Below are 22,175 nucleotides of genomic sequence, written 5' to 3'. Positions count from 1 at the left end.
TGGTCATTCCCTGAAACAAACCATCATAAAAGGAGATTCATAGAGGGAAGAATCTGTGTGTCCATCCATTTCCTTAATGGGCCATTTGGAGCAGAGTCCGAGAAAAGCATGCAGAGGATTGTGACCGGGACCTGTCCTGGCTAATGGGTCCCCAGACCTGAGGGTGGGAGCAGTTTCTGACCAAGAGTCTGATGAGACAAGACACTGTTGCTCTTCTCTTTGCAGGACCCCACCCCAGCTGCTACACCAGAAACACCACCAGTGATCTCCGCGGTGGTCCACGCCACAGATGAGGAAAAGCTGGCGGTCACCAACCAGAAGTGGACGTGCATGACGGTAGACCTGGAGGCTGACAAACAGGACTACCCGCAACCCTCGGACCTGTCCACCTTTGTAAACGAGACCAAATTCAGTTCACCCACCGAGGGTAAGCAACTCTGTGGCCAGCCGGACCCCCGCTCTGCCTCGGAGAATACTGCCCCTAGGGAGCCAAAGGCCAGGGGAGAAACTTCTCAGCCAGGTAACCATGTGATCATTACTGTGAGATCGTCTGCACGTCTCCCGCTGCACTTGAAGCTCAGGCTGTGTTTGAAAACAGCCTGAGACTTGCAACCAACTGTCCCTTGACCCAAGACTCCTGCTAAGAGCCAGCACGGTGCCCTCTAACTCCACCTCAGGACTCCACCAACTGGGTCCTGAGCGCCCACTCGAGCTTTGCCCATGGCTTATGTCCCCGCTGTGATTTTGATAAACACAGCTCCAAGGGGGTGTCATTCAGGTCATACTTTCAGTGTAGGTCACTGACCTGGAGTTGCTTGGCGCCACTATTATTCTTAGGCCCCATAAGGTGTTCAGACACTATGGCCACACCTTTTAATGAAGCCTCAAACCAGAGATTTACCCCAGGCTTGCTAAGAGGACATGATTCCCTCTTCAGAAATGGGCTCCGCACACTTTGCTTAACTCATTATATCCTCCTTCCTCCTGTGTATATTCAATTTCAGTGTTCTTTCTTTTTTTTTTTTTTTTTTTGAGACAGGGTTTCACTCTTGTTGTCCAGGCTGGATTGCAGTGGCTCGATCTTGGCTCACTGCAACCTCTGCCTCCCGGGTTCAAGCGATCCTCCTGCCTTAGCCTCGCGAGTAGCTGGAATTATAGACGTGTGCCACCACGCCCAGCTAATTTTTTGTGTTTTTAGTAGAAACGGGGTTTCACCGTGTTAGCTGGGCTGGTCTCTAACTCCTCACCTCAGGTGATCTGCCTGCCTCGGCCTCCCAAAATGCTGTGATTATAGGTGTGAGCCACCATGCCCTGCTCATGCTTCCTTTTTGATAGGAAAGCCTTTTTGAAGGAGAGCTAGCGCCTTTCTTGGGAGGGGTGACCCCATTGCCCTGACCTGTCGGTGCACCACGTTCCCAGCCCTCCAACCCATTTTCTCCTCCAGCCACCTCTGTGAGGCTGCCCAGTCGGCATTTTGACACCCCAGCTTTTGTGATGGTTTTGAGTTTTCCTTTCTTGATTTCTAACATTTTATTTTATTTATTTATTTTTTTGAGATGGAGTCTTGCACTGTCGCCCAGGCTGGAGTGCAATGATGTGATCTCGGCTCACTGCAACCTCCGCCTCCTGGGTTCAAGCGATTCTCCTGCCTCAGCCTCCTGAGTAGCTAGGATTACAGGTGTGCACCACCACGCCCGGCTAATTTTTGTATTTTTAGTGGAGACAGAGTTTCACAATGTTGGTCAGGCTGGTCTCAAACTCCTGACCTTGTGATCTGCCCGCCTTGGCCTCCCGAAGTGCTGGGATTACAGGCGTGAGCCACCGCGCCTGGCCGATTTCTAACAGTGTTTTTGAACTGAGTAGAAATCACTGTGAAGAAGATCATACATGAAGGTCTGGTTTCCACTTCTTTGCTGCTAATAAGAGACTAAGATCTCCTTTAAACGGTTTCCTCCCTTTCTGGGTGGAGTGGTGGTGTCATGAGGGTGCAGGTGGATGTTAATCGTAGCTCAAAAACCCCCAGCCTTCTTCTGGATGCTCTTCCACAGTCAGGCCTGGAGTCATGGTTTGCTTTGTACCCACGAGGTCTTGGAATGGTACCAGCATGCATTTATGGTAGATCTATTTCATGTTTTTCAGAGTACTGGATGCTTATCTTCTCCCTACCCAAAACTGGCTTTCTAACTTTGACAATGAAAAGATGATCCAAATTATGGATGCTTGTACTTTTTGGCATTTTGTTTTCTGTAAAATAAAGCCTTTTGGTTGACTGTCAGGTTGACCCTCTGGTTTGGGGCTTGAGAGGTCCAAAAGTGAACATCTCGGCCAGGCACAGTGGCGCATGCCTGTAATCCCAGCACTTTGGGAGACTGAGGCAGGTGGATCACTTGAGCTCAAGACCCAGATGTTCAAGACGAGCCTGGGCAACATGGCAAAACACTGTCTCTACCAAAAGTACAAAAAATTGTCTGGGCATGGTGGTGTGTCCCGGTGGTCCCAGCTACTCAGGAAGCTGAGGCGGGAGGATTGCTTGAGCCCAGGAGACAGAGGTTGCAGTGAGCTGAGATTGTGCCACTGCACTCCAGCCTGGGTGACAGTGAGACTCTCTCAAAAATAAATAAATAAATAGAAAAAAATAAAAGTGACCATCTTGCTCTCACCTGACCCCAGAGGCCCTATGATCTGGCCTCAGCCTCCCTTGGATCCTCATTTCCCTCTGCACCTGCATCCGAGGCAGGAGCCTCTTCCTGGAAGACCCCTTACTCCGCTGCCTCTGCAGTGCTGCTGCAGACCCCGCCTGCTGGAACACCCTTCCCCCTACCCGCACTGCACTCCCCCGACCTTCTCCCTGGTTCCCACCCTTTCCTTAGTGCTGCCTCCTCCCGGCCTTTCCTTGGACGTGGGATCCTGGCTCCGCCCACTTTCAGTGTTTGGTCTGGGCTGAGCTGGGGGTATGTAACACCAAAATAATGATGTGTGTGCATTTCTTGCTTCCCAACTAGCTTGTATGTTTCCTGAAGGCAAGAACTTTGTCAGGTTCATCTTTGTTCCTTACAGCACCCTCAATGTCATGGGGCTAAAGTCAAGTTTGTGAAATAAAGTTAATACAAGGTCAGGCAGGTCAACAGCTTAGTAGTGTCAGCTCAGCAATGTGATCTTGCAATGGGCATCACCTGCATCGGGTGTGGAGCACTGTGGGGAAGACGCTTTACATCCCAGAGGCAGCAAGGGACATTTGAGCACAGGCATCAGACTTGGCCATTTGGATAACACCTATGATGGGTCACATCTGTTAAGCTTGGTAAGAAATTTCTAAATGTTGGAGAAACGCATTTAGAAACCATCCTGAGATTGGGGCCGGGGGTGGTGGCTCACACCTGTAATCCCAGCACTTTGGGAGGCTGAGGCAGGCAGATCATCTGAGGTCAGGAGTTCGAGACCAGCCTGGCCACCATGGAGAAACCCTGTCTCTACTAAAAATACAAAAATTAGCCAGGCATGGTGGTGGGCACCTGTAATCCCAGCTACTAGGGAGGCTGAGGCAGGAGAATTGCTTGAACCCAGGAGGCGGAGGTTGCAGTGAGCTGAGATCACGTCACTGCACTCCAGCCTGGGTGACAGAGTGAGACTCTGTCTCAAAAAAAAAAAAAAGCCGATTGGAGCTAGGCATAGGATTTTGATATGTGTGTGTCTTTAGTTTTCCCATCAGGAACCAAATACATGCATTTTTTTCCTTAGAAAATATAAAAATACTAACAGTACTTTCAGGGCTGATATGTACCTCATTCAATGGTGGCATTTATTTGTCCATCTTCCACACTACTAAAACAGACAACTTACTAGCTGAGTGACATATTTGACAGTTGTTTGTTTCTATAAAGATTGAACAAATATGTAAATACATGAGTTTGGAACAAAACTTGGTTAAACCCATTACCTTAGAAAATGGGAAGATTTGGGAAGTCATGACTATAATTTTAGTTGGTAGACAATCAAAAATCCTTCATCAGTGTGAAGACACAACAGTTGCGGTTTCAGGAGGTACGGCCCCACTGCATCTACCTCGCTGATGCACCCAGGGTCCCTCCAGCATCTGGATGTGGAAATACTGTTAATGTAATGAGGTCCGGTCTAGCAGCACCAGACACATGCCCAGGGGTGCTGATGTGATCATCAGAAAGAATCCGTGCGGGGCCCCAGCTGTGATCTGAGACTCTTACAATGAAGTCATCAACCGCAGGAAAAGGAAATGTTGAGTGAGAAATAATAATTATGATTTAAATACATATTCGCTATCATATTAATTCTATAAGTAACAATAATAAGCTAGGGCCTGTCATTGGGTGAGGACTTACTTTGAGCTGTGCAGTCTTCTATATTCATGATTTCATTTCATCCTCTCAGTCTGCAGAGTGCTTTTCTACAATTCCACATTTTAAGAACAAGGATACAGAGGCTTGGAGCTGTTAATGACTCCCCCAGTATCCTGGCACAAATCCGTGGAGAGCCAGGTCTGCCTGACTTAGCAGCTGTGCTCTTTCTGTGAGCATGGAGAAGGCTTGCTGCCTTCGCCTGTAGAATGAGGCTATTGACTAATCACACTTTCCTACCTAGGTCCGTAGGAGTGGAGTGTTGAAGAGCTTCAAGTTGTCTTTAATATTTCAAAACACCTGAGTGTAACTAGTTTAGAAGGATGCCCAGGGGATTAAAATACCACACTTGGGCTGTAATCGTATCAACTCACTAGGATGACACTGGTCATCTTCCGCGGATGAAGAACTCATTGACAGTTATAAATGGTTTTCTTTGCATGGTTGCTTAGCAAATGCCCTTTTTTGGTGCAGTCTTTTAAAGCATGATGCAGTGGGAGAAAACTTAACCCATGTGGTTCTTGTGGAGGAAAAGATTAGCAACCATTGGTCTACACAGCTGAGTCCTCTCCTGGCTGTCCAAGAGACCCTGACAGAGTGCAGTTGTTTTAGATTCACAAGTCTCAGTGACTCTGGTGGCCACCCAATTTCCCTGTGTCCTTTAACACAGCTCTGTTAGTCCCTCCTTCCCACTCCGACAGAGGGGAAAGCGCCCTCCTTGGAAGCCTCAGCTGTTCTTTAACGGCAGGCATCGTCTCTGTCACACTGCGGACACTTAGAAGGGTGATGGTGGGGAAGCTGGGAGCAGCTCTCTGTCTCTTTCCGTGGACTCTTTTCTTCTCCCCTAATGTAATGTCACTTAGGTTAAAAGTTCCAAAAATACTAGCCATGAGCAGGAATATATATGATCATGCTCCTTTACATTTGTGTAACCCATAGAAGGATTTTTATCTTAAAGTATTTCATTTTTGCCTACAAAATATAGGCTCTTTGAGCTCCACTTGTGAGATAAGTCAATAGGCAAGGAGACATCGGGTGAGTTGGCTTCCCTGATCCTGGGAACAGAGACCTAGACTCAGTGGCATCCTTCTGGCTTCTGCTGAGGCTCTTTCCTGTTCCCAGCAAGCCCCCAGCAACCAGAGTCAGATGAAAGCAGCACTGAAGCCCTCTCGCTGTGCAGTGCCCCCATAGGAAATAATTACCAAAAGCAGCCCTCAGAAATGACGGGACCGGGGAACAGTAACTGAGCCTCTTCGGCTAGGAGCAGCCACACACGCTAGCAAGGGCTGTCTCCTCCAGTTGAGAATATGATGTGCCACTTGGTATGGTGGCGTCACCCTTCCTGGCCTGCCAGCTGTGTGTGGCATGGTGTGAAAAGGGGGCTGAAATTGGATGTGGCTTCACCCCTGTGCCTGCCCTTTGAGGCTTAGGATTTGAAGCAGATGAGTGAAATTTTGAAAACCATCAGAAAGATATTTTCTCAAAGGATCAGAGATCACCCAAGATGACAGGAGGAAGTGTTTATTTTTCTTACATCCTGTCCAGGTCACTTTGTAAATTATAAATCAGGAGCCCAAATGACTGTGATTGCAGCAAGCAGGGCGTGTTCCGAAGGAGCATCTCCAGGCGTCTGCCACTCGTTTGGGGTTGACGGGGAGGAGTGTGGGCCTTCTGAAACCAGGCATCTCACAAATACAAACACTAATGTGGGTGTCAGAGAACCCCACTTTTGCACCATCAGTTGCTCCTTCTGAAGGGAGGAATGGGGGACACAGGACAGTGTGAAGGAACTTCCTTTTGGCAGGTAGCAGAGAAGTCAGATGAGTGAGCTCCGTGAACTAGAACTCACCCAGATTCAGCCACCAGAAGAGCTGAGGTTCCAAGTGGGACGCTTTAGTGAGGCGAGCTGGTTACCAGAGCCGGGCACTCGCCTGAGGCCACAGGTCCCTGGAAAAACTCTGCGGTGGTCTGTTGCTTGTTTGGTGTGTCCTGGGTGCCCTGTGCTGTATTGGAGTGTGTTTAAAGATTTCTGTTAAATAATTTAGGGCTTGTAATGCCTTGGCAATCGTAATGATACTTTAGAAGAGGCAGCTGATTCACTATTATTTTCTCAACTTAAACAGCTTATAAAAGAACAGTAAAATGATAGTCTCAGGGTTTTGTACTTGGAAAGTGATAGATAGATCAGAGAGAGACCCTAAATATCACCTCGTCCATCTCTGTCTCCTTCCTCCTTCTCTCTCTCTCTCTTTTTTTTTTTGGAGGCAGTCTCGCTCTGTTACCCAGGCTGGAGTGCAGTGGTGCAATCTTGGCTCACTGCAACCTCTGCCTCCTGGGTTCCGGTGATTCTTCTGCCTTAGCCTCCCAAGTAGCTGGGACTACAGGTGTGCACCCGGCTAATTTTTGTATTTTTAGTAGAGATGGGGTTGGCCAGGCTGGTCTTGAACTCCTGACCTCAAATGATCTGCCAGCCTCAGCTTCCCAAAGTGCTGGGATTATAGGTGTGAGCCTCTGTGCCCTGTCCTGCTTCTCATTTTTAAGGTGAGGTGGCAATTAAGACTTTACAAATTAATGCTTCTGTCTTAAGCTGGGGCGTACCCTGGGGTTCAGGCTTGGTGTGAGAGTTGGAAACACACTTTCTCTACTTATCTCTATTCAGGATGCAACAGGGCTTTCTGGCCTTTCATCCACAAAACTGTCTTCGATCTCATGAGCTGGCCATGCCGAGTAGAAGGATATGTTTGCCTCACCAAGGGAGATTCAGAGATTCGTGAAAGATTGTCCACTTGCTTAAGTAGTTGGGGTTATTCAACCATTTGCAGGTTTTAAGAAAGTCCTCCAGGAAATATCTCATTTTAAAGCTCATAGTTTTTGGATGATGCCTTTAACAATAGGCAGAAATAAAGGGGCTTTAAACCAGAACTGCTATTTATCTTTATTTTCATCTTTAAAAAAGTCGAAAGATTAAACTTGATGAATTGCCACTGATGCTTTTTCACAGTGGGTTTCTGAGCAGGTCGCTCTTCACCTCTTGGCTTTCTTTGTAAGTAGAAAAGAGGCATCTGGTAGCTCCAGATTGTGGCTTCTGTAAGGACAAAAGTCCATTCTGGTCTTATCCACCACCATATCCGCTATGCCCGGCATAGTGCGAAGCATATAGGAGGTGCTCCATTCATTTGCTGGACGGGGAATTCAGTTGAGCATCAGCTCAGTTTCCAGGTACTGGAGGCAGGCAGTGGTGTTTGCCATCTCCATTGAGTGTATGGGATTTTCACCAATCCATTTTAAACAGGTCATTTCTCCACCCATTGGACTTTACTAGTCTTTGTGTTTGAAAATAGATTTGGACCAGCCCTGAAGACACTGGTAGACCCCTGGGAAAGGCTCCCGGTGACTTGCAAAGCTTCTCTTACCAGCAGCACTGAAGGAATCATGTCGTTCTTCCCTTACTTCAGAGGGTGGCCAGAGCTGAATACCCAGAGAGGGACAAGTAAGGGTCCAGTTCCAAAACCTCATGAGGATGTATCATCCCACGTGTTGCACATGAGAGTTACAGAGGAAACCAGCACCCAGAATGCACATGCTGTCTTATGGGAACATTCAACGCAGACCGCTCAGGTCCGGCCACACTCGGGCTATGCTTGGTCGTGCCATGGAATTCCTCAGGACCTTCTCAGCCTCCCTAATGGCAGAAGCCCCTTTACAGCAAGACATCTACCAATTGTCTGAAAATAGCCGAGCTGGGCCTTTTCTTCAGGCTGTATAAGAAGTCTCTAGGCAGTGGACACTGTCAGTCCAGAGTCTTGTGATAGCAGCCACCCTGCCTGGCTCAGATCTTCCCATTTTTCTCCTCTGGCACTAACCTGATCTTTTGTTTTTTTGTGTTTGTTTTTGTTTTTGTTTTTGCAGAGTTGGATTACAGAAACTCCTATGAAATTGAATATATGGAAAAAATTGGCTCCTCCTTACCTGTAAGTTCTTCTGCCTCGGGCCACTTAGGGGACTCGCTTTCCTGCCTTCAGGGGCCTCCTCCCCTGTGCAGAGCGTCTCTGGGAGCTCAGACCCCAAATCGAGTGCTCTCTGTGTACACAGCTTCCCGGGTGCACAGCGATGATGGACTGGGGCTGGGGGGTTGAGGTTTGTACTCAATCCACTTCGTTTGACATTTTCAGGGAGAAAATCATAGAATGCAATTAGATGTCCAGCAGAATTACTTTCTTAGACTGAGAAAGAGCTAGAGATTTCTTTAAAAAAAATAAAATGAGGTAGTGGTGGTTTTTCAGGTATACGATTAGCTGTTTTTGAGAAATTGTTTTAAGTAACTGAATATTTTCTCTGGGCAATAAGCCTTTCTCCCTGGTTTTTCATTTTAAGAGGTTATGATGGGCACTGTCTTTCCTGGCATAATACCTGCTGCCCTGGGGCATGTTATTCCAAGGGTGACCTCTTGCTGCTGTCAGCGATGCCCTCGGAGACGTGTGGCACACAGGAGGGCTTGCTTGCAGCGTTACACAGTCCTGGATGTGTTACTCTTTATCTTACTTTGCATCAGTCATTGATGCCGGGGTTACTGCTCCAAACTGCAGGTTGCTGTAAGTTAGACCTGAAGGTTGGGTGGGAGAATGTCCCCAGGCACAGGCTTAACACAAGCGCCACATCAGTGAGGTCACAGCTGCCCAAGTAAAGTGCGTGGGCTTTGTCATCATCCCCTGGTGTGTTGCTTAAAGAGCTTGGCTCTGTGATCACAACTGAGTCCCCAGTAGTTGAGGCCATATACATAATACTGAGGGTGACACATTTTACCACTGAAGGGGAACTGTCATGTGTTTTGAGATCTTTGATTTAAATGGATTGAAACCACAAGGGGCCCCTTCCTCTTGTGCCACCACCCACTGCCTGGCTCGTTGGCAGGCCTCGTGGATGAATTTTGTGAGGAGCATGCCCTGCTCGGGAACAGCAGAGCCACCCAGAGATTTCATGGCGGTGCAGAACAGCATACCTGCCGGCCTTTGCAGGGACTTCTTTGGGGACCCCAGCAGGGCATGTGGAGGGGGGTCTTTCAAGGTCTTCCCATCACCGAGAGATGCCAATTCCATTTTGGGGCTTCACATCCCTCAGCCCTGTTTCTAGTCTAGCTGAGCTGCTCTCCAGGCCCTGCCCCTGCCCTGGGCTCATTCAGCTACGGTCAGCCCAGCTCTGGGCTCTTGCCCTACCTCTCTGTTTATCTGCAGTGGCCAGCGCAGCTCCTGGCCCAGAGAAGGTGCTCAGAAAATGTTGGTGAATTGAACAAAGTCCAGCTCACCAATGCCGTGGAGTCTTCTCCACTGGCGCACGTTCCTACTTGAACTCAGTTGTACTTTCTCTGCATCCTCCTTCCCTCCTAACCAGGCCCCACTTCCTCCTTTCTTCCTGGTGGCTCCAGAACAATGAAGACTTTACCCTGGTGGGTTATTTGTTCCCTCTGGTTTTCATCTCAGCTGCACGTTCAGGCCAGCTGTACCCAAGCTGATATGTGACTTTGATCCCTGCAGCAGGACGATGACGCCCCGAAGAAGCAGGCCTTGTACCTTATGTTTGACACTTCTCAGGAGAGCCCTGTCAAGTCAACTCCCGTCCGCATGTCAGAGTCCCCGACGCCGTGTTCAGGGTATGACTTCCATGATGAGAGAGTTACACATCACGCTGGATGTTCCAGAGCCTCTGAGCGCCTTCATGCTGTTATTTTGACTTCATTTCAGTGCATAGATTCAGGCAGCTGACACGCCACATAATTTTTTTTTTTTTTTTTTTTAATAGAGACAGGGTCTCACTATGATGCCCAGGCTGGTTTCAAACTCCTGGGCTCAAGGGCTTCTCCCACCTCAGCCTCCCAAAGTGCTGGGATTACAGGCATGAGCCACAGTACCTGGCCAGCCCACACTTTAGTGTCTCTGAATGTCCACAGGGACATAAACGCATTGGTTTTGTTACTGGCTGCCCTTTGGACTAAAGCGAAATCCTTCAGCAGTTGACTGTGTGACCCACCCGCTATAATCTCGCCCAGCACACATACACCTTATTCCATCATTTGTCTAAAGGGGGACACTGTGGTCCAGCATTCAAAGCTTGAATCCCACCTGTACCCCACGACCCCCTCCTGGTTGTGTGACCTGATGTGAGGTACTTGGCTCTCCTGGGCCTCAGTTTCCTTGCATGTAAAGTAAAAGTAATAATGAAACGGACCTTGCAGGGATTTTATGAAGATTAAAGGAGGCTATCAGTCTTCCAGAGCATCCCCCAGCTGTGCGACGGGGAGAGGGCACTCTGTCTTCCAGAGAGATGCTGTGTGTAAAGCTCTTGTTGAAGTACCTGGCATACTTCAAGTGCCTGGTAAATGTACATTATTGATATGGGTGTTCATGTTTGCATTTATGAGGGCTAATGTTTGGAGCAGCGCATTGTTTGATCAAGTAAGTGTGGGCATTGCTGTAAGATTTGGACCAGCCTATTTTTGTCTGCCTGCCCCTTTAAGCAGGAGTGAAAGTGCTAGCACTGACTTCTCAAACTTACAAAAGAGACTCTGCAGGCTGCCCAGGGTGGTGAGAACAATGATGATGGTGGTTACGTTACTAAAACAGTAGCGGCACCAGGTGACAGGTACCGTGTTAAGTGCTTTACGGGCATGCAGCATCTCATTTAGTCTTCACAGAGAGGTCCATTGTCTCCGTCTTATAGAGAAGGAATTGGAGGCACGGTACCCAGTCACTTCCCCAGAGTCCACAACCAGGCAGCTGGTGGTCTGCTGAACTCCGGAGCTTGGTTCTATAGCCAGTGGCATCTGTACTTCTGCCCCTCCCTTGACACTTGGTCCTGGGGTGACTGCCCAGTCTAGAGGCTGCATGGCCACTGGAGACCTGGCCCATGTTGCTCGGGAAGTCCAGGATTCCTTGTGATATGGTCACATATCACATATCTGCATGGTCAGGGGATCCTGGTTGATTTCAGTGAGTTTCCCAGTGAGAAGACTAAAGATGCCCTTTGCTTCCCCCAGGTCAAGTTTTGAAGAGACTGAAGCCCTTGTGAACGCTGCTACAAAAGCCCAGCATCCTGTCCCACGAGGACTGGCCCCTAACCAAGAGCCACACTTGCAGGTGTCGGAGAAATCCTCCCAGAAGGAGCTGGAGGCCATGGGCTTGGGCACCCCTTCAGAGGCGATTGAAATTGTAAGTGGAGTTGGAGGGGCCCCAGATCACAGGACCAGCTATGTATTGTCACCAAGAAGGCCAGGCCTTCACAGCAACACTCACCTGGTACCTGCCATGGGTCCCACCCTGACTCCCTGACCACAGAAGCCAACCTGGGCGATCCCATACTGTGAGGATGAGGGGAAGGTTCTCTGTTCACATCAGTGCGGTTTTTCATTTCCCACTTAAGTACTTTATATGCCTTCAGGGTTACTTAGTTTCCATTTTTCGCCCCTTAGGACTAGACTGTTGCTTTGGACCAGTCGTTAAGCAGTCCTCTGCAGCTTCATCCTTGACAGAGGGCAGGGGACCCTTTTCTGGGAAAGTTAGTTTTCCTGGGACTTAGTGATGGGAATTTTTCCTGTTCAAAGACCAGGACTTTTCCTGTCCCCAAGCCCTGCTGGGGTCTTGCAGAGCAAATAGAGCTGAGCTGAAGGCCTCACTTACCCCCGAGTCCCTGCATAGCACACATGTCACATGGTCTTCTGCAGTCCCCAAACTAAGCGATGCCCATGCCATGGTCTTCCATACGTCTGAAATGCACCATCCTTCTAGGTGGATTTTAGTTTTATTTCCTCTACCTCCTGCCCAGCAATCCCCAAGCAGGTGTGAAGCCCTTGATTTGGTGTGTTATTTTTGTTCTGTGTTAGTAGGCCATTTCTCTCATGCATCAAATGTTTATTGAGCACGTACTGTGTGTCTGACAGTTGGATGCTGGAGTGGATACTAGAAAAACAATAGTAAAAAGAGGGTCTAGATGTGAATCAGTCTCTCACATTAATACTCTGAAGCACACGTCCGTGGTTCACCTTCTACAAAGCTGGCTTCTGATTCTGAAGTCTTTCTGATCTATCAGAAGAACTTTTTCATTTGAAATCATCTTTCCATGATTGAGAAAATGATCTTTACCAAAACCTCACTTCCTATATATATATATTTGAAAGTATTTCTTGAAGAGTTATGTTATGTTTGGAAAACGCACCAGCTAACTGGCCTTTCACCTTCCGCTAGCTAGCTGCCACTCACTGACCAGGAAGTGAGGGTGGCATGGGAGTGGGAGGACACTGAAGGCTGCCCTTTTGGGGAGGGGGTCGGGTCTGCCAATCTCAAGATGTCCATTGTCAGCATGTGGGAATTAGTCTAGATGAAACCACAAGTAATGGCAGCTAATTGATACTCTCTTTAGCCTCAAGGCAGAAATGTCCAGCAAATGGCTACGTGGCCCTTGCTTGGAATCAATATCACTCTCTGTTCTCCTCTATTTTTCTTGTGTGTCCTCCTCTCTGCCGGCGTTCAGACAGCTCCCGAGGGCTCCTTTGCCTCTGCTGACGCCCTCCTCAGCAGGCTAGCTCACCCCGCCTCTCTCTGTGGTGCACTTGACTATCTGGAGCCCGACTTAGCAGAAAAGAACCCCCCACTATTCGCTCAGAAACTTCAGGTTTGTAGCCCACGTGTGACCTTTTGGGAGTTTGTGAAAACCTCAGTAGAGAATGAACCCCCGAGGCCCAAATGAAATGAGGCAGGATTTGATGAGGAGCTGCCGAGAATGTTCCCAGTGATGTATCTTCCCTTCAAAGAATGGTATACGTGACGTTCTTTACCCACGGTACCAAAGTGATATGAATTGTGTGATTACATATTGAACAAACCGTTTCTATTTCAATTTAGAAACTGGGCCCAAATAGTCATTATTTAGAAGCATTGATAGCCCCCAAAGTAGTTCCTGTGATTTATTCACTGAACCAAGAATGTTAGATCACCACTGAGCCAAGCTGTTTATATATATACGTGGCTATCTCAGACTCCCAGTGAGATAACATCTGGGCTCAGTCTTGCATCTGGAACCAAAAACAATGATGTACTCTGTGCTTTAAATTTGACAACTTAATTTGATATTCTCTAGACTAGGACGTTCAGAGTAAACCTAGAGAGATTGTTAACAGCCATATGAGAGATGCAGCTCCATTCATGGAAACTGTTGGCCAACTTTACCTTAAGAAAGAAAAAGGGAAAGAAATCAAAGAAAAGAGAACAGTAAAAATTTTGATCCCATTTTGAAAATCATTTTGTATTCAACTGCACAATACTTCCTGACAATCACAAGGGTAGTTTTTAGAAAAGGAAATTAAATGCTTATTTCATGATCTGCTGAGGTGCTAATTATGAGAGAAAGATGGAGCGCGTGTTTTTCCCGAGTGCCTGTCATGACACATTTTCGTGGCACGTTCATTTCTCGGATGTGGAAACCATTGACGTCTGTCTTGATGCATTTCCCTGCGGTCTGCCCACACTCCCTGCGGGCAGGAGGAGTTAGAGTTTGCCATCATGCGGATAGAAGCCCTGAAGCTGGCCAGGCAGATTGCTTTGGCTTCCCGCAGCCACCAGGATGCCAAGGTACCGGTTTGCTGCTGCGTGCGCCACCTGGGAATGTCATGTGTGCCGCTGGGGTCCAGAAGCTGCTTTGCTAACCATCCGCCAGGCGGGCATCGTCGGTGTCCAGCAAAGGGTCATTTCCAAAAAGCTGAAAGCGTCACTCTTGCATAAATACGCACTGAGCACATAGCTGAGATCCATTTAACTCGATGATGCTAAACCGCGGGATGGTAATGCTGGTTAAATGCGGGAGAATACAGAGACCAGTGTATGGGTCAGTAGGGTAAAGAAGGCTAGCCTAAGATGGCAAAGTTGAATAGAAAACTGGTTAGCACCAATTCAACAGAGAAAAACAAAATCATGACCTTTGAGGGTTTTTTTTTTCTACAGATACCATTTGTTTCTCTATTGAACAAACATAATTTGCAACTTTTCTGTTTTCTACAAGTTAACATCTGACTTTGTTGCAACGAGGCTCTAATCAATAATACATAGTAAGTGAAACCAAGACATTTGATAATACTCTAGACCAGGCCAAAGAAATCCTTTCTGTAAAGTGCAGATGATAAGTATTTCCAGCCTTGTGGGCCATACTGTGTGGCACTATTCCAATAAAACTTTTACTTATTTGCTTTCTTTTTTTTTTTTTTTTTTTTTTTTTTTTTTTTTTTTTACAAAAATCAGCAGTGGGCCATTTGGCCCATGGAGTTTCCCAATTCCAATTCCTAGTTTTAGCATGGAGTGTGACATTGACAGGGCATGCAGAAATCTTTTTGCCTGGCTTCCAAGTTTGGGGTAACTTTTATTAATAATTTGAATGAGTTGCTGATGACGTGCAGAGCGTGTGTTTGTCCCTGGACTGCCCATGCAAACCTTGGTCTCTGAGGGCGGCCTCGTTCCCACCCCTTACCCCACCCCAAATTGGACATCCCGATGAACCTGGTGTGTCAGACTGTGCTTTGTGGCTTTGAACAAGTAGGTGAACCTCTCTGAGCCTCAGTTTTGCCGTTCATGAGATGAGGCCAATAATAGCCAGTTTACAGGTTGCTGTGAGGATGACAGACGTCTGGTGTGCGGAGAGTGACACCATGCTTGACACCTAGTAGGTGTGTGATAAAGGAAAGCTGCTGCTCTTAGCTGACACCTCCCCTTTTGCTTCTGTTACCTGATCAGGTGCTCCCAGCGTCTGTCCTCAGTAGGTGGATCTGGGTCCCATTTTACAGATGGGGAGATGGAGCCACTTGACAGTGATTCACCAGCCTGTTGGAGACTAGAACTCAGGTCTCCAAGTGAGAGGTCCCCAGCCAGGTGTGGTGGTACACACCTGTAGTTCTAGCTCCTTGGGAGGCTCAAGTGGGAGGATTGCTTGAGCCCAGGAGTTCAAGGTGACAGTGAGCCGTGATCACATCATTGCACTCCAGCCAGGGTGACAGAGTGAGACCCTATCTTTAAAAAAAAAAAAAAGTACGAATGGGAGCCCCTGGCCTGCCTGCCTGGAGTAACAGCTCATCTGCAGGGGTCGGGGGGCAGTGATGTCTGTGTCTCTCATCCTTGGTACAGGAGTAAGAGTTCCGGCTGCTACTACGGCCCTGATGGCCCCCCAGTGAGGTTTCCTTGGCCATATGCAAAAGAGACACCCCTCCCAGAGACAGTAGGTGCTTACACTGTGGGTCTGCAGGCTGGGAACAGCGAGACCCAGGGCAGGGACAAGAATGTCAATACAGACTGGGGATGTCCTCGTTCTTGTTGCCAAATCATAAGCTTAGTTCGAATTTCCATGAAAGCAAGATTTTTAGAAAGCATGAAGCAGTGAGGACTTCCCCCCACCACACACACACACACACACACACAAGATTTATTTCTAGACGTCCTTGGGGCCTAAAGACAGAATGAATTGCATGTAGTTTGACCACTATAAGTACCGTGTATTCCTGTCCAGAGTTTAAGGTGGAACTGAGCATGTTTGGTGAGTAGCTCAGGGTGGATATGGAGTGTGCTGAGTGCCGTGGTCCCCCTGCCACCTCCTTTGGAGAGCGGCCAGAGACGACTGTTGGCAAATAATGGCCAGGAGTTGACTTTTTGTCAATTACAGGCTGTTCTCAGAATATGTGCCCCAGTTCTGAGTTAGAAAATAGCGTCATGCGTGTTCATAGTGTGTGGGTCGGAGAGGCAGCCCAAGCCACCTCTTTTATTTCAGAGGCGTGTGCTCAAAGGAGTATTCTGTGAGGGTAGAACTGTCTTGGAGTCTAGCGGGAACATGTTTCTCTAGTAGAGTAACTTGTATTGCTTTTGTAAAAAGTGCATTACCTGGTGATGTTGGCCCGTGGAAAATAGATGGTATTCCTGTAGCTACCTAGCCCGAGGGTGGTCCACGGGCCTGACCTCAAGTTGGTCTCTGTGGGTTTCTTTTTCATATAGAAAGATTGTCCCTTGCTGCATTGGAAACTGCTGATGCATAGGAAGAGAAAACAGCAGCTGTGTATCCAATTTGCCTTTTTTTCTGGCCATATATTTCAGCAGTAGGTGACACAGCTCCGTCATTTTGCCAACATGGTCTTAAGCTGTTGCTAACACAAAGATGAAATCACTTGGAACGAAAAATATCATATTGCATGGATGAAAATCACCATGAGCTAGAGTGGGGAGTGATTTTTCCGGTTGTTCCCTAAAGCAGCTTTGACTTCCATTTCTCTTTAGACTGATGGAGAGCTGAGTCAGCCTTGGAAGAGCTGCAGTGGGGGTTTCTCCATCTCAGTTAGAAAATGTGAGACTATCCTGGCTAACATGGTGAAACCCCATCTCTACTAAAAATACAAAAAACTAGCCAGGCGTGGTGGCGGGCGCCTGTAGTCTCAGCTACTTGGGAGGCTGAGGCGGCAGAATGGCGTGAACCCGGGAGGCGGAGCTTGCAGTGAGCCGAGATCACGCCACTGCACTCCAGCCTGGGAGACACAGCGAGACTCCGTCTCAAAAAAAAAAAAAAAAAAAAAAAAGAAAATGTGAGAAATGAGGAAAAGTCCTTAAGGGCTGGGGTGTCAGGCTGCAGTCTTACTATTACCGTCCTTCCACATCCTTCTGGTCAAATGGAATTCGGCTGTGTCCTCCTGGGGGTGAACCTGACCAAGGTCGCTGGAACTGTGGTGCAGGAGCCCTGAATTTAACACTCAGTCACGTCAGATGGAACCTGAATGTTGTGTCTGGGTGGCTCGCCAAGAGGCGCAGGCTATGGGCCTTTCCGGATTAGGGGGACCCAATAGAAAGATGGGAGGATGTGTCTGGGTCCCTTAGGAGCAAGGCCATACAAATAACAAGCTTCAGGAAGGGGCGAGTCCTAGCAAGAGGCCCCCGGGGTGGTAGAGTGGTGTGGCCCCTCAGTCCTGGCCTAGAAGAGGCTGATGTCTGGAGCTTACATGAGCAGAAGGAGTTGGGGCCACCTGTGTTGTCATTGAGCAGCCTGGCACCATGCTCCGTGTTTCCCTCTCTGTTGCTGTGTCACAGACTAACCCCCCATACACACACATTGAGCTGAGATTCAAAAGGAGGGAGATGTGATGCCCAAAAGCCACGAGAACAGCCTGAGAGGAGTGACAAGTACCAATTCACGAGCGCCTGTGTATTTGGCCCTTTGGAGCATCTGTGGTCATTGCCTGGAGGCTATGTCTTGGCTTGGTAAGCGGGAGCGGCTGGCTGGTGCCAGTGGTGCCACTTGTGGGAGTGGCATAAGGCCTGATGCTGAGTGCCTCCCCATGATCCCCACTCCTCCTGGGCTTGGGGACCACCTGTGGTCAGAACTGGATGGGGCAGCACCCGGCGGAGGCCACTCTCCTGCTTGGGTGGCAGCACATGACCTGGACACCCTCTGAGCGCCAGGCCGGTGTCCATGCACCGTGGCCTTGGTCCAGGTGGTTGTCATCTCCCTAGCTCATCCTGACTCCTGGCCTCACTCCTCCGTGGCCCCTCTGGCATGGCTCTCCCAGCCTCGGATGTACAGGTGCTCTGCCCAGAATTGGCCTCTCTCTGCTCCAGGGGACAGGGATCCTGCCACAGTGCCAGCCCCTCCTCTCCATGTCTGGCAGCAGGGAACCGTCCACAAGGGGGCTAGGACCCCACCCCCAGCTGCCAGCAGGAAGGACCCCAGGCACAGCCTGCAGGTCTGAAGCAGGAGACAGTGGCCAGAGGTTCTCGCAGGTCGCGGGACTTGAGTGGAGTGAAGGTTGGAAATTGGTTACAAAGTCCATGCCTTCTGTGTCACAGCCATTTCACATTTCAATTTGTGATTCTAGTGGCTTTTTTGGCCCCTCTAAAGTAGCAAATGAGGATTATGTGAGAGAAACAAAGCTTAATCTAAAAATATCAGCGGCAGACAAAGCTATTAATTTCAGTTAAAAACAATTCTTGGTTGTAAGGGGAAACCAGCGTGTACATGATGAATTTCATCAACATGCAGATACTCGGGCAGTAATTCAAGAGGGCTCTGAAGTCATCTGTTCCTTTATTGAAAACACCAGGTGGCCGGGATGAAGGGGTCAGTGAACAGTCTACATGGTAGTGTCCGTTTGCATTTTCTTAGAAACCTCATTATTTTATTGATTTTTTTTCATTCCCTTTCTTATTTTACAAAGGATTTTAGGCAGCATAAAGATAATTAATTCCTTCATTAGTCATATTTAGTTTCTGCCCAGTATGATAAAGTTAGTTTTAATTAAATCAATTTTCTCCTGCACTGCAGGGAGCCTGCTTATTTTGATCAGAATTGAATCTCATTCTGGGAAACCTTGCGGCCCAGTCACTGAGATTCTCCATTACATTCATCTTCAGAAGGTCCACGCTGAGTTTAATGGTGACTGATGTTGTTTTCATTTTGAAATTTAAAAAAAAAAAAACACACTTGTTGACTTTAAAAGTGAACAGGTTTTGTTTTTCCTTTTAAAATCCTTTATCTTTTTTTTTTTTTTTAAAGACAGACTCTTACTCTGTCACCTAGGCTGGAGTGCAGTGGCATGATCTCAGCTCATTGTAGCCTTCACCTCCTGGGTTTCAAGCAATCCTCCTGCTTCAGCCTGCTGAGTAGCTGGGATTACAGGCATGCACCACCATGCCCGGCTAATTTTTGTATTTTTAGTAGGGACAGGGTTTTGCCATGTTGGCCAGGCTGGTCTTGAACTCCTGACCTCAAGTGATCCACTTGCCTCAGCCTCCCAAAGTGTTCAGATTACAGGTGTGAGCCACTGCAACTGACCCTCAATTTTTTTTAATTAAAATTTTGTATAGAGATGGGGTCTCACAATGTTACCCAGGCTGTTCTCAAACTCCTGGCCTCAAGGGATCCTCCCACCTCAGCCTCCCAAAGTGTTGGGATTACAGGTGTGAGTGAGCCACCGCACGCGGCCCAGAATTGTTTTCGGAATTGTGTGTTTATGAACTTTCTCCATAAGGACAAATATTGAGTCTCAATCTCTGTGTCATTTTTCAACTACTTCCTGAGAAGTTGCCCCATGACAAGCAGAACTGTGAAAACCATTTTCAAAGAGTAGAGATAAACCCCTGCCTGTGAGAGGCTCTGGCCCTGTGGCCTGGTGGTGCCCTTGGTTCTGGGAGGTCAGCCTGCCTCTGCTGAGGGCTATTAATGTGTATTCTGGTCAAGCGTCCTTGAAACGGGGGCTTCTTGAAGGCCTGAGCCTGCCCTGTTCTCACATGAGTGAGTCTCTGGGGTCTGCTTGAAGGAGACTGCGTACTTCCATCTCTGGCCGGTGGATCATTTGGGTCCTGCTTCAGGGTCACCCCAAGTATGCAAGGCCGGGCAGGGGCCATTGAAACCCAGGCAACAGACATTCTCTTCCAGAACAACTGAAACTATGTAGTTTCACCCTGCATGTATACAGCTAACTAACTGGTCCTAACTCAGTCATCTCCGTCCTATCCATTAAACTCCTTGAGTTTTCTACGCTGTCTCCCTTCTCGGGTTTATTTTCCCTGATGCTGTCATAGGGTAGGCATGCCTGTTCTTGTGGTGGAAGAGACAAATTCTGGACAGGTACCTTTAGGTCCTCCCCCTTCCCAGTTACTGTTGACTCTTTAATCTTACCTGCTGTCCTTGATAAGCCCTCATCATTCTTTCCCCAAATCTTCTTTTCTCTACTCCACTGTGGTGGCCTTTCACCATTCAATTTCTTCTCATAATTTCCCAAAGGAAGAAGCAGTCCTTCTCTGCCTGTTAGAGCACTCTATTATTGATAACTAGGATAGAGGGTCGCTGGGCAGCCATGACAGCACCACAAGGTTAATGCATAGGACTGAGAGTGTGATTGGTTTGATGTTTCTTTTGCAGTAGAAGTAGACTGACAACCCGGCTGTGCTGGTCGATGATACTGCTAACACCGCATTTCAACTGTGTTGCAAATTGCCGAGCATTTTGTGCAAAGGGAAAAAGAATAACCACAGACTCCTCCTCACCTCTGGGAGGCTAGTATCTGTTCTCCACAATAGGCTGTAAAGCCTCAAACCAACATCAGTTGGGTGGGTTGGGGTGGTGGATCACACCACTTGTTCGGGGTCTAATCAGCAAATGTGGATATTGTCATTGACCCAGTTTTTAATTTTTCCATTTACATAACAGACTTCATGGCAACAGAACTCCAACATAACTCTTACATCCAGAAACTCTACCTAGCCAAAGGTGATATTGGTTGACAACTACCGTAGGCCTTAAGCTTTGTGTGACTCACATCCTTTCAAACAGAGCTAAACAAATGGCCCCAAAATTGAAATGTAAACAGTCTTACAAAAGTGATCAAATCTGTGGTTATTCAAAACTAGGCAAATGTAGACTAGTAGACTAGAATTCAATGTTATTCACCATTGAGATCTCATTTTGGAAGTGGAGCCTGCTGAATAGTGCCCTGGGTTCTCAGGCGCTGTGCCTAAGTGGCTCAGCGTGTGATAAATGGCAGAGATAAGCAGGTACCAGACACGCTGGACTCTAAGGCCTCGGAGCTGCGGGGGCCTCTGCCATTAGCCCCTTTGTCTGCCTGCCCAGGTGCAGAATGATAGATCTCCATCCCTAGACTAGACTCGGCATTTCCCTGTTCATCAGTCTCTGCACTTTCTCATACTTTTGATGTTCTTTGTTTCAAAACCATACAACTGGCCCATTCATGAGAGGGTGAGTGTAATCCTCTTTGTTATATGATTAATGCTAACTTTTTTTTTTAAATTAAAAACCATTCCACAGAGAGAGGCTGCTCACCCAACAGACGTCTCCATCTCCAAAACAGCCTTGTACTCCCGCATTGGGACCGCCGAGGTGGAGAAACCTGCAGGCCTTCTGTTCCAGCAGCCCGACCTGGACTCTGCCCTCCAGATTGCCAGAGCAGAGGTATCGTGGCATGTGGTGTGATTACCCTCTTCCTGCCACTTAGAAATAAACACATATGCCCGTGGTCCACAAAGCTAGAGTCTTTGGAGACAGACTTTGTCCTCTGAACGCTGCAGGCAAAGATGTATTGCGAACCGTGTGTTTTGATCTTCCTAGACACTATCGTGTAATGGGCCTTTTGGCCTTGTTGAATTTACAACAAAAAGCATGCCCCTTTCAGTTGCTCCCCAGTGGGCACTGTGAAAGTCTTGATATCTCGCTGCTTTCTTTTTTATGCTCAGGGAAGTTCTCTGAATGTAATTATGGTTTGTCATAGGAAGTTTTCATTTCACATTTATTCACCGTCTCCTTTTCTTGATCGATGAATTGCTCAGAGCCGAATTCACTCATCTGGGGCTAACCTTTCTCTTCTTCTCCCTGAAACTAGATCATAACCAAGGAGAGAGAGGTCTCAGAATGGAAAGATAAATACGAAGAAAGCAGGCGGGAAGTGATGGAAATGAGGTCAGTTGGGGAGCTGGGCCTTCCTCATGCCTGAGGGATGCTTACCAGTGGTTTAATAATGACTGGAGCTGGTGTGGTTCACAGAAGAGTGTCTTCTGTGGAAGTTCTCTCTTCTTTATTACAAACGGTTCATATTTTTCTAAAAGAATTTTTACTCTATTACTAATACTAAAATAGCCTGCCCATGAATTAAATAATGCATTCAAATAAATATAGGTACAATGCAAAACAGATCTTCTCCCCACTCAGCCTCCAGTTCCACAAGCCGCAGGTGACTATCTTCTATGTGAATCCTTCCAATAATTTTCCATTTCTCATCACAAATGTAAC

At 47.7% G+C, this 22,175-nt stretch overlaps 1 protein-coding gene across 26 annotated transcripts in view; it reads left to right on the top strand.

Moving 5' to 3' along the window:
- The window catches only part of LOC105469783 (transforming acidic coiled-coil containing protein 2), a 263,440-nt gene that overhangs the window by 225,447 nt on the left and 15,818 nt on the right, over positions 1 to 22,175 (top strand). For 19 of the 26 annotated variants that reach the window (XM_071069017.1, XM_071069000.1, XM_071069016.1 and 16 more), the window contains 8 exons: positions 226 to 427; positions 8,280 to 8,341; positions 9,902 to 10,017; positions 11,401 to 11,572; positions 12,891 to 13,031; positions 13,898 to 13,987; positions 21,198 to 21,341; positions 21,769 to 21,845. In XM_071069017.1, coding sequence (XP_070925118.1) covers positions 226 to 427; positions 8,280 to 8,341; positions 9,902 to 10,017; positions 11,401 to 11,572; positions 12,891 to 13,031; positions 13,898 to 13,987; positions 21,198 to 21,341; positions 21,769 to 21,845 — 1,004 coding nt within the window. The remainder of the gene's footprint in view (positions 1 to 225; positions 428 to 8,279; positions 8,342 to 9,901; positions 10,018 to 11,400; positions 11,573 to 12,890; positions 13,032 to 13,897; positions 13,988 to 21,197; positions 21,342 to 21,768; positions 21,846 to 22,175) is intronic. The other 7 variants (XM_071069015.1, XM_071069012.1, XM_071069010.1 and 4 more) reach the window with 2 other exon arrangements.

The sequence above is a fragment of the Macaca nemestrina genome, chromosome 9, assembly GCF_043159975.1.
Source record: "Macaca nemestrina isolate mMacNem1 chromosome 9, mMacNem.hap1, whole genome shotgun sequence".
Classification (NCBI taxonomy): Eukaryota; Metazoa; Chordata; class Mammalia; order Primates; family Cercopithecidae; genus Macaca; species Macaca nemestrina.
The sequence above is the reverse complement of the archived record's forward strand: the minus strand, read 5'-3'. Positions and strand labels throughout refer to the sequence as shown.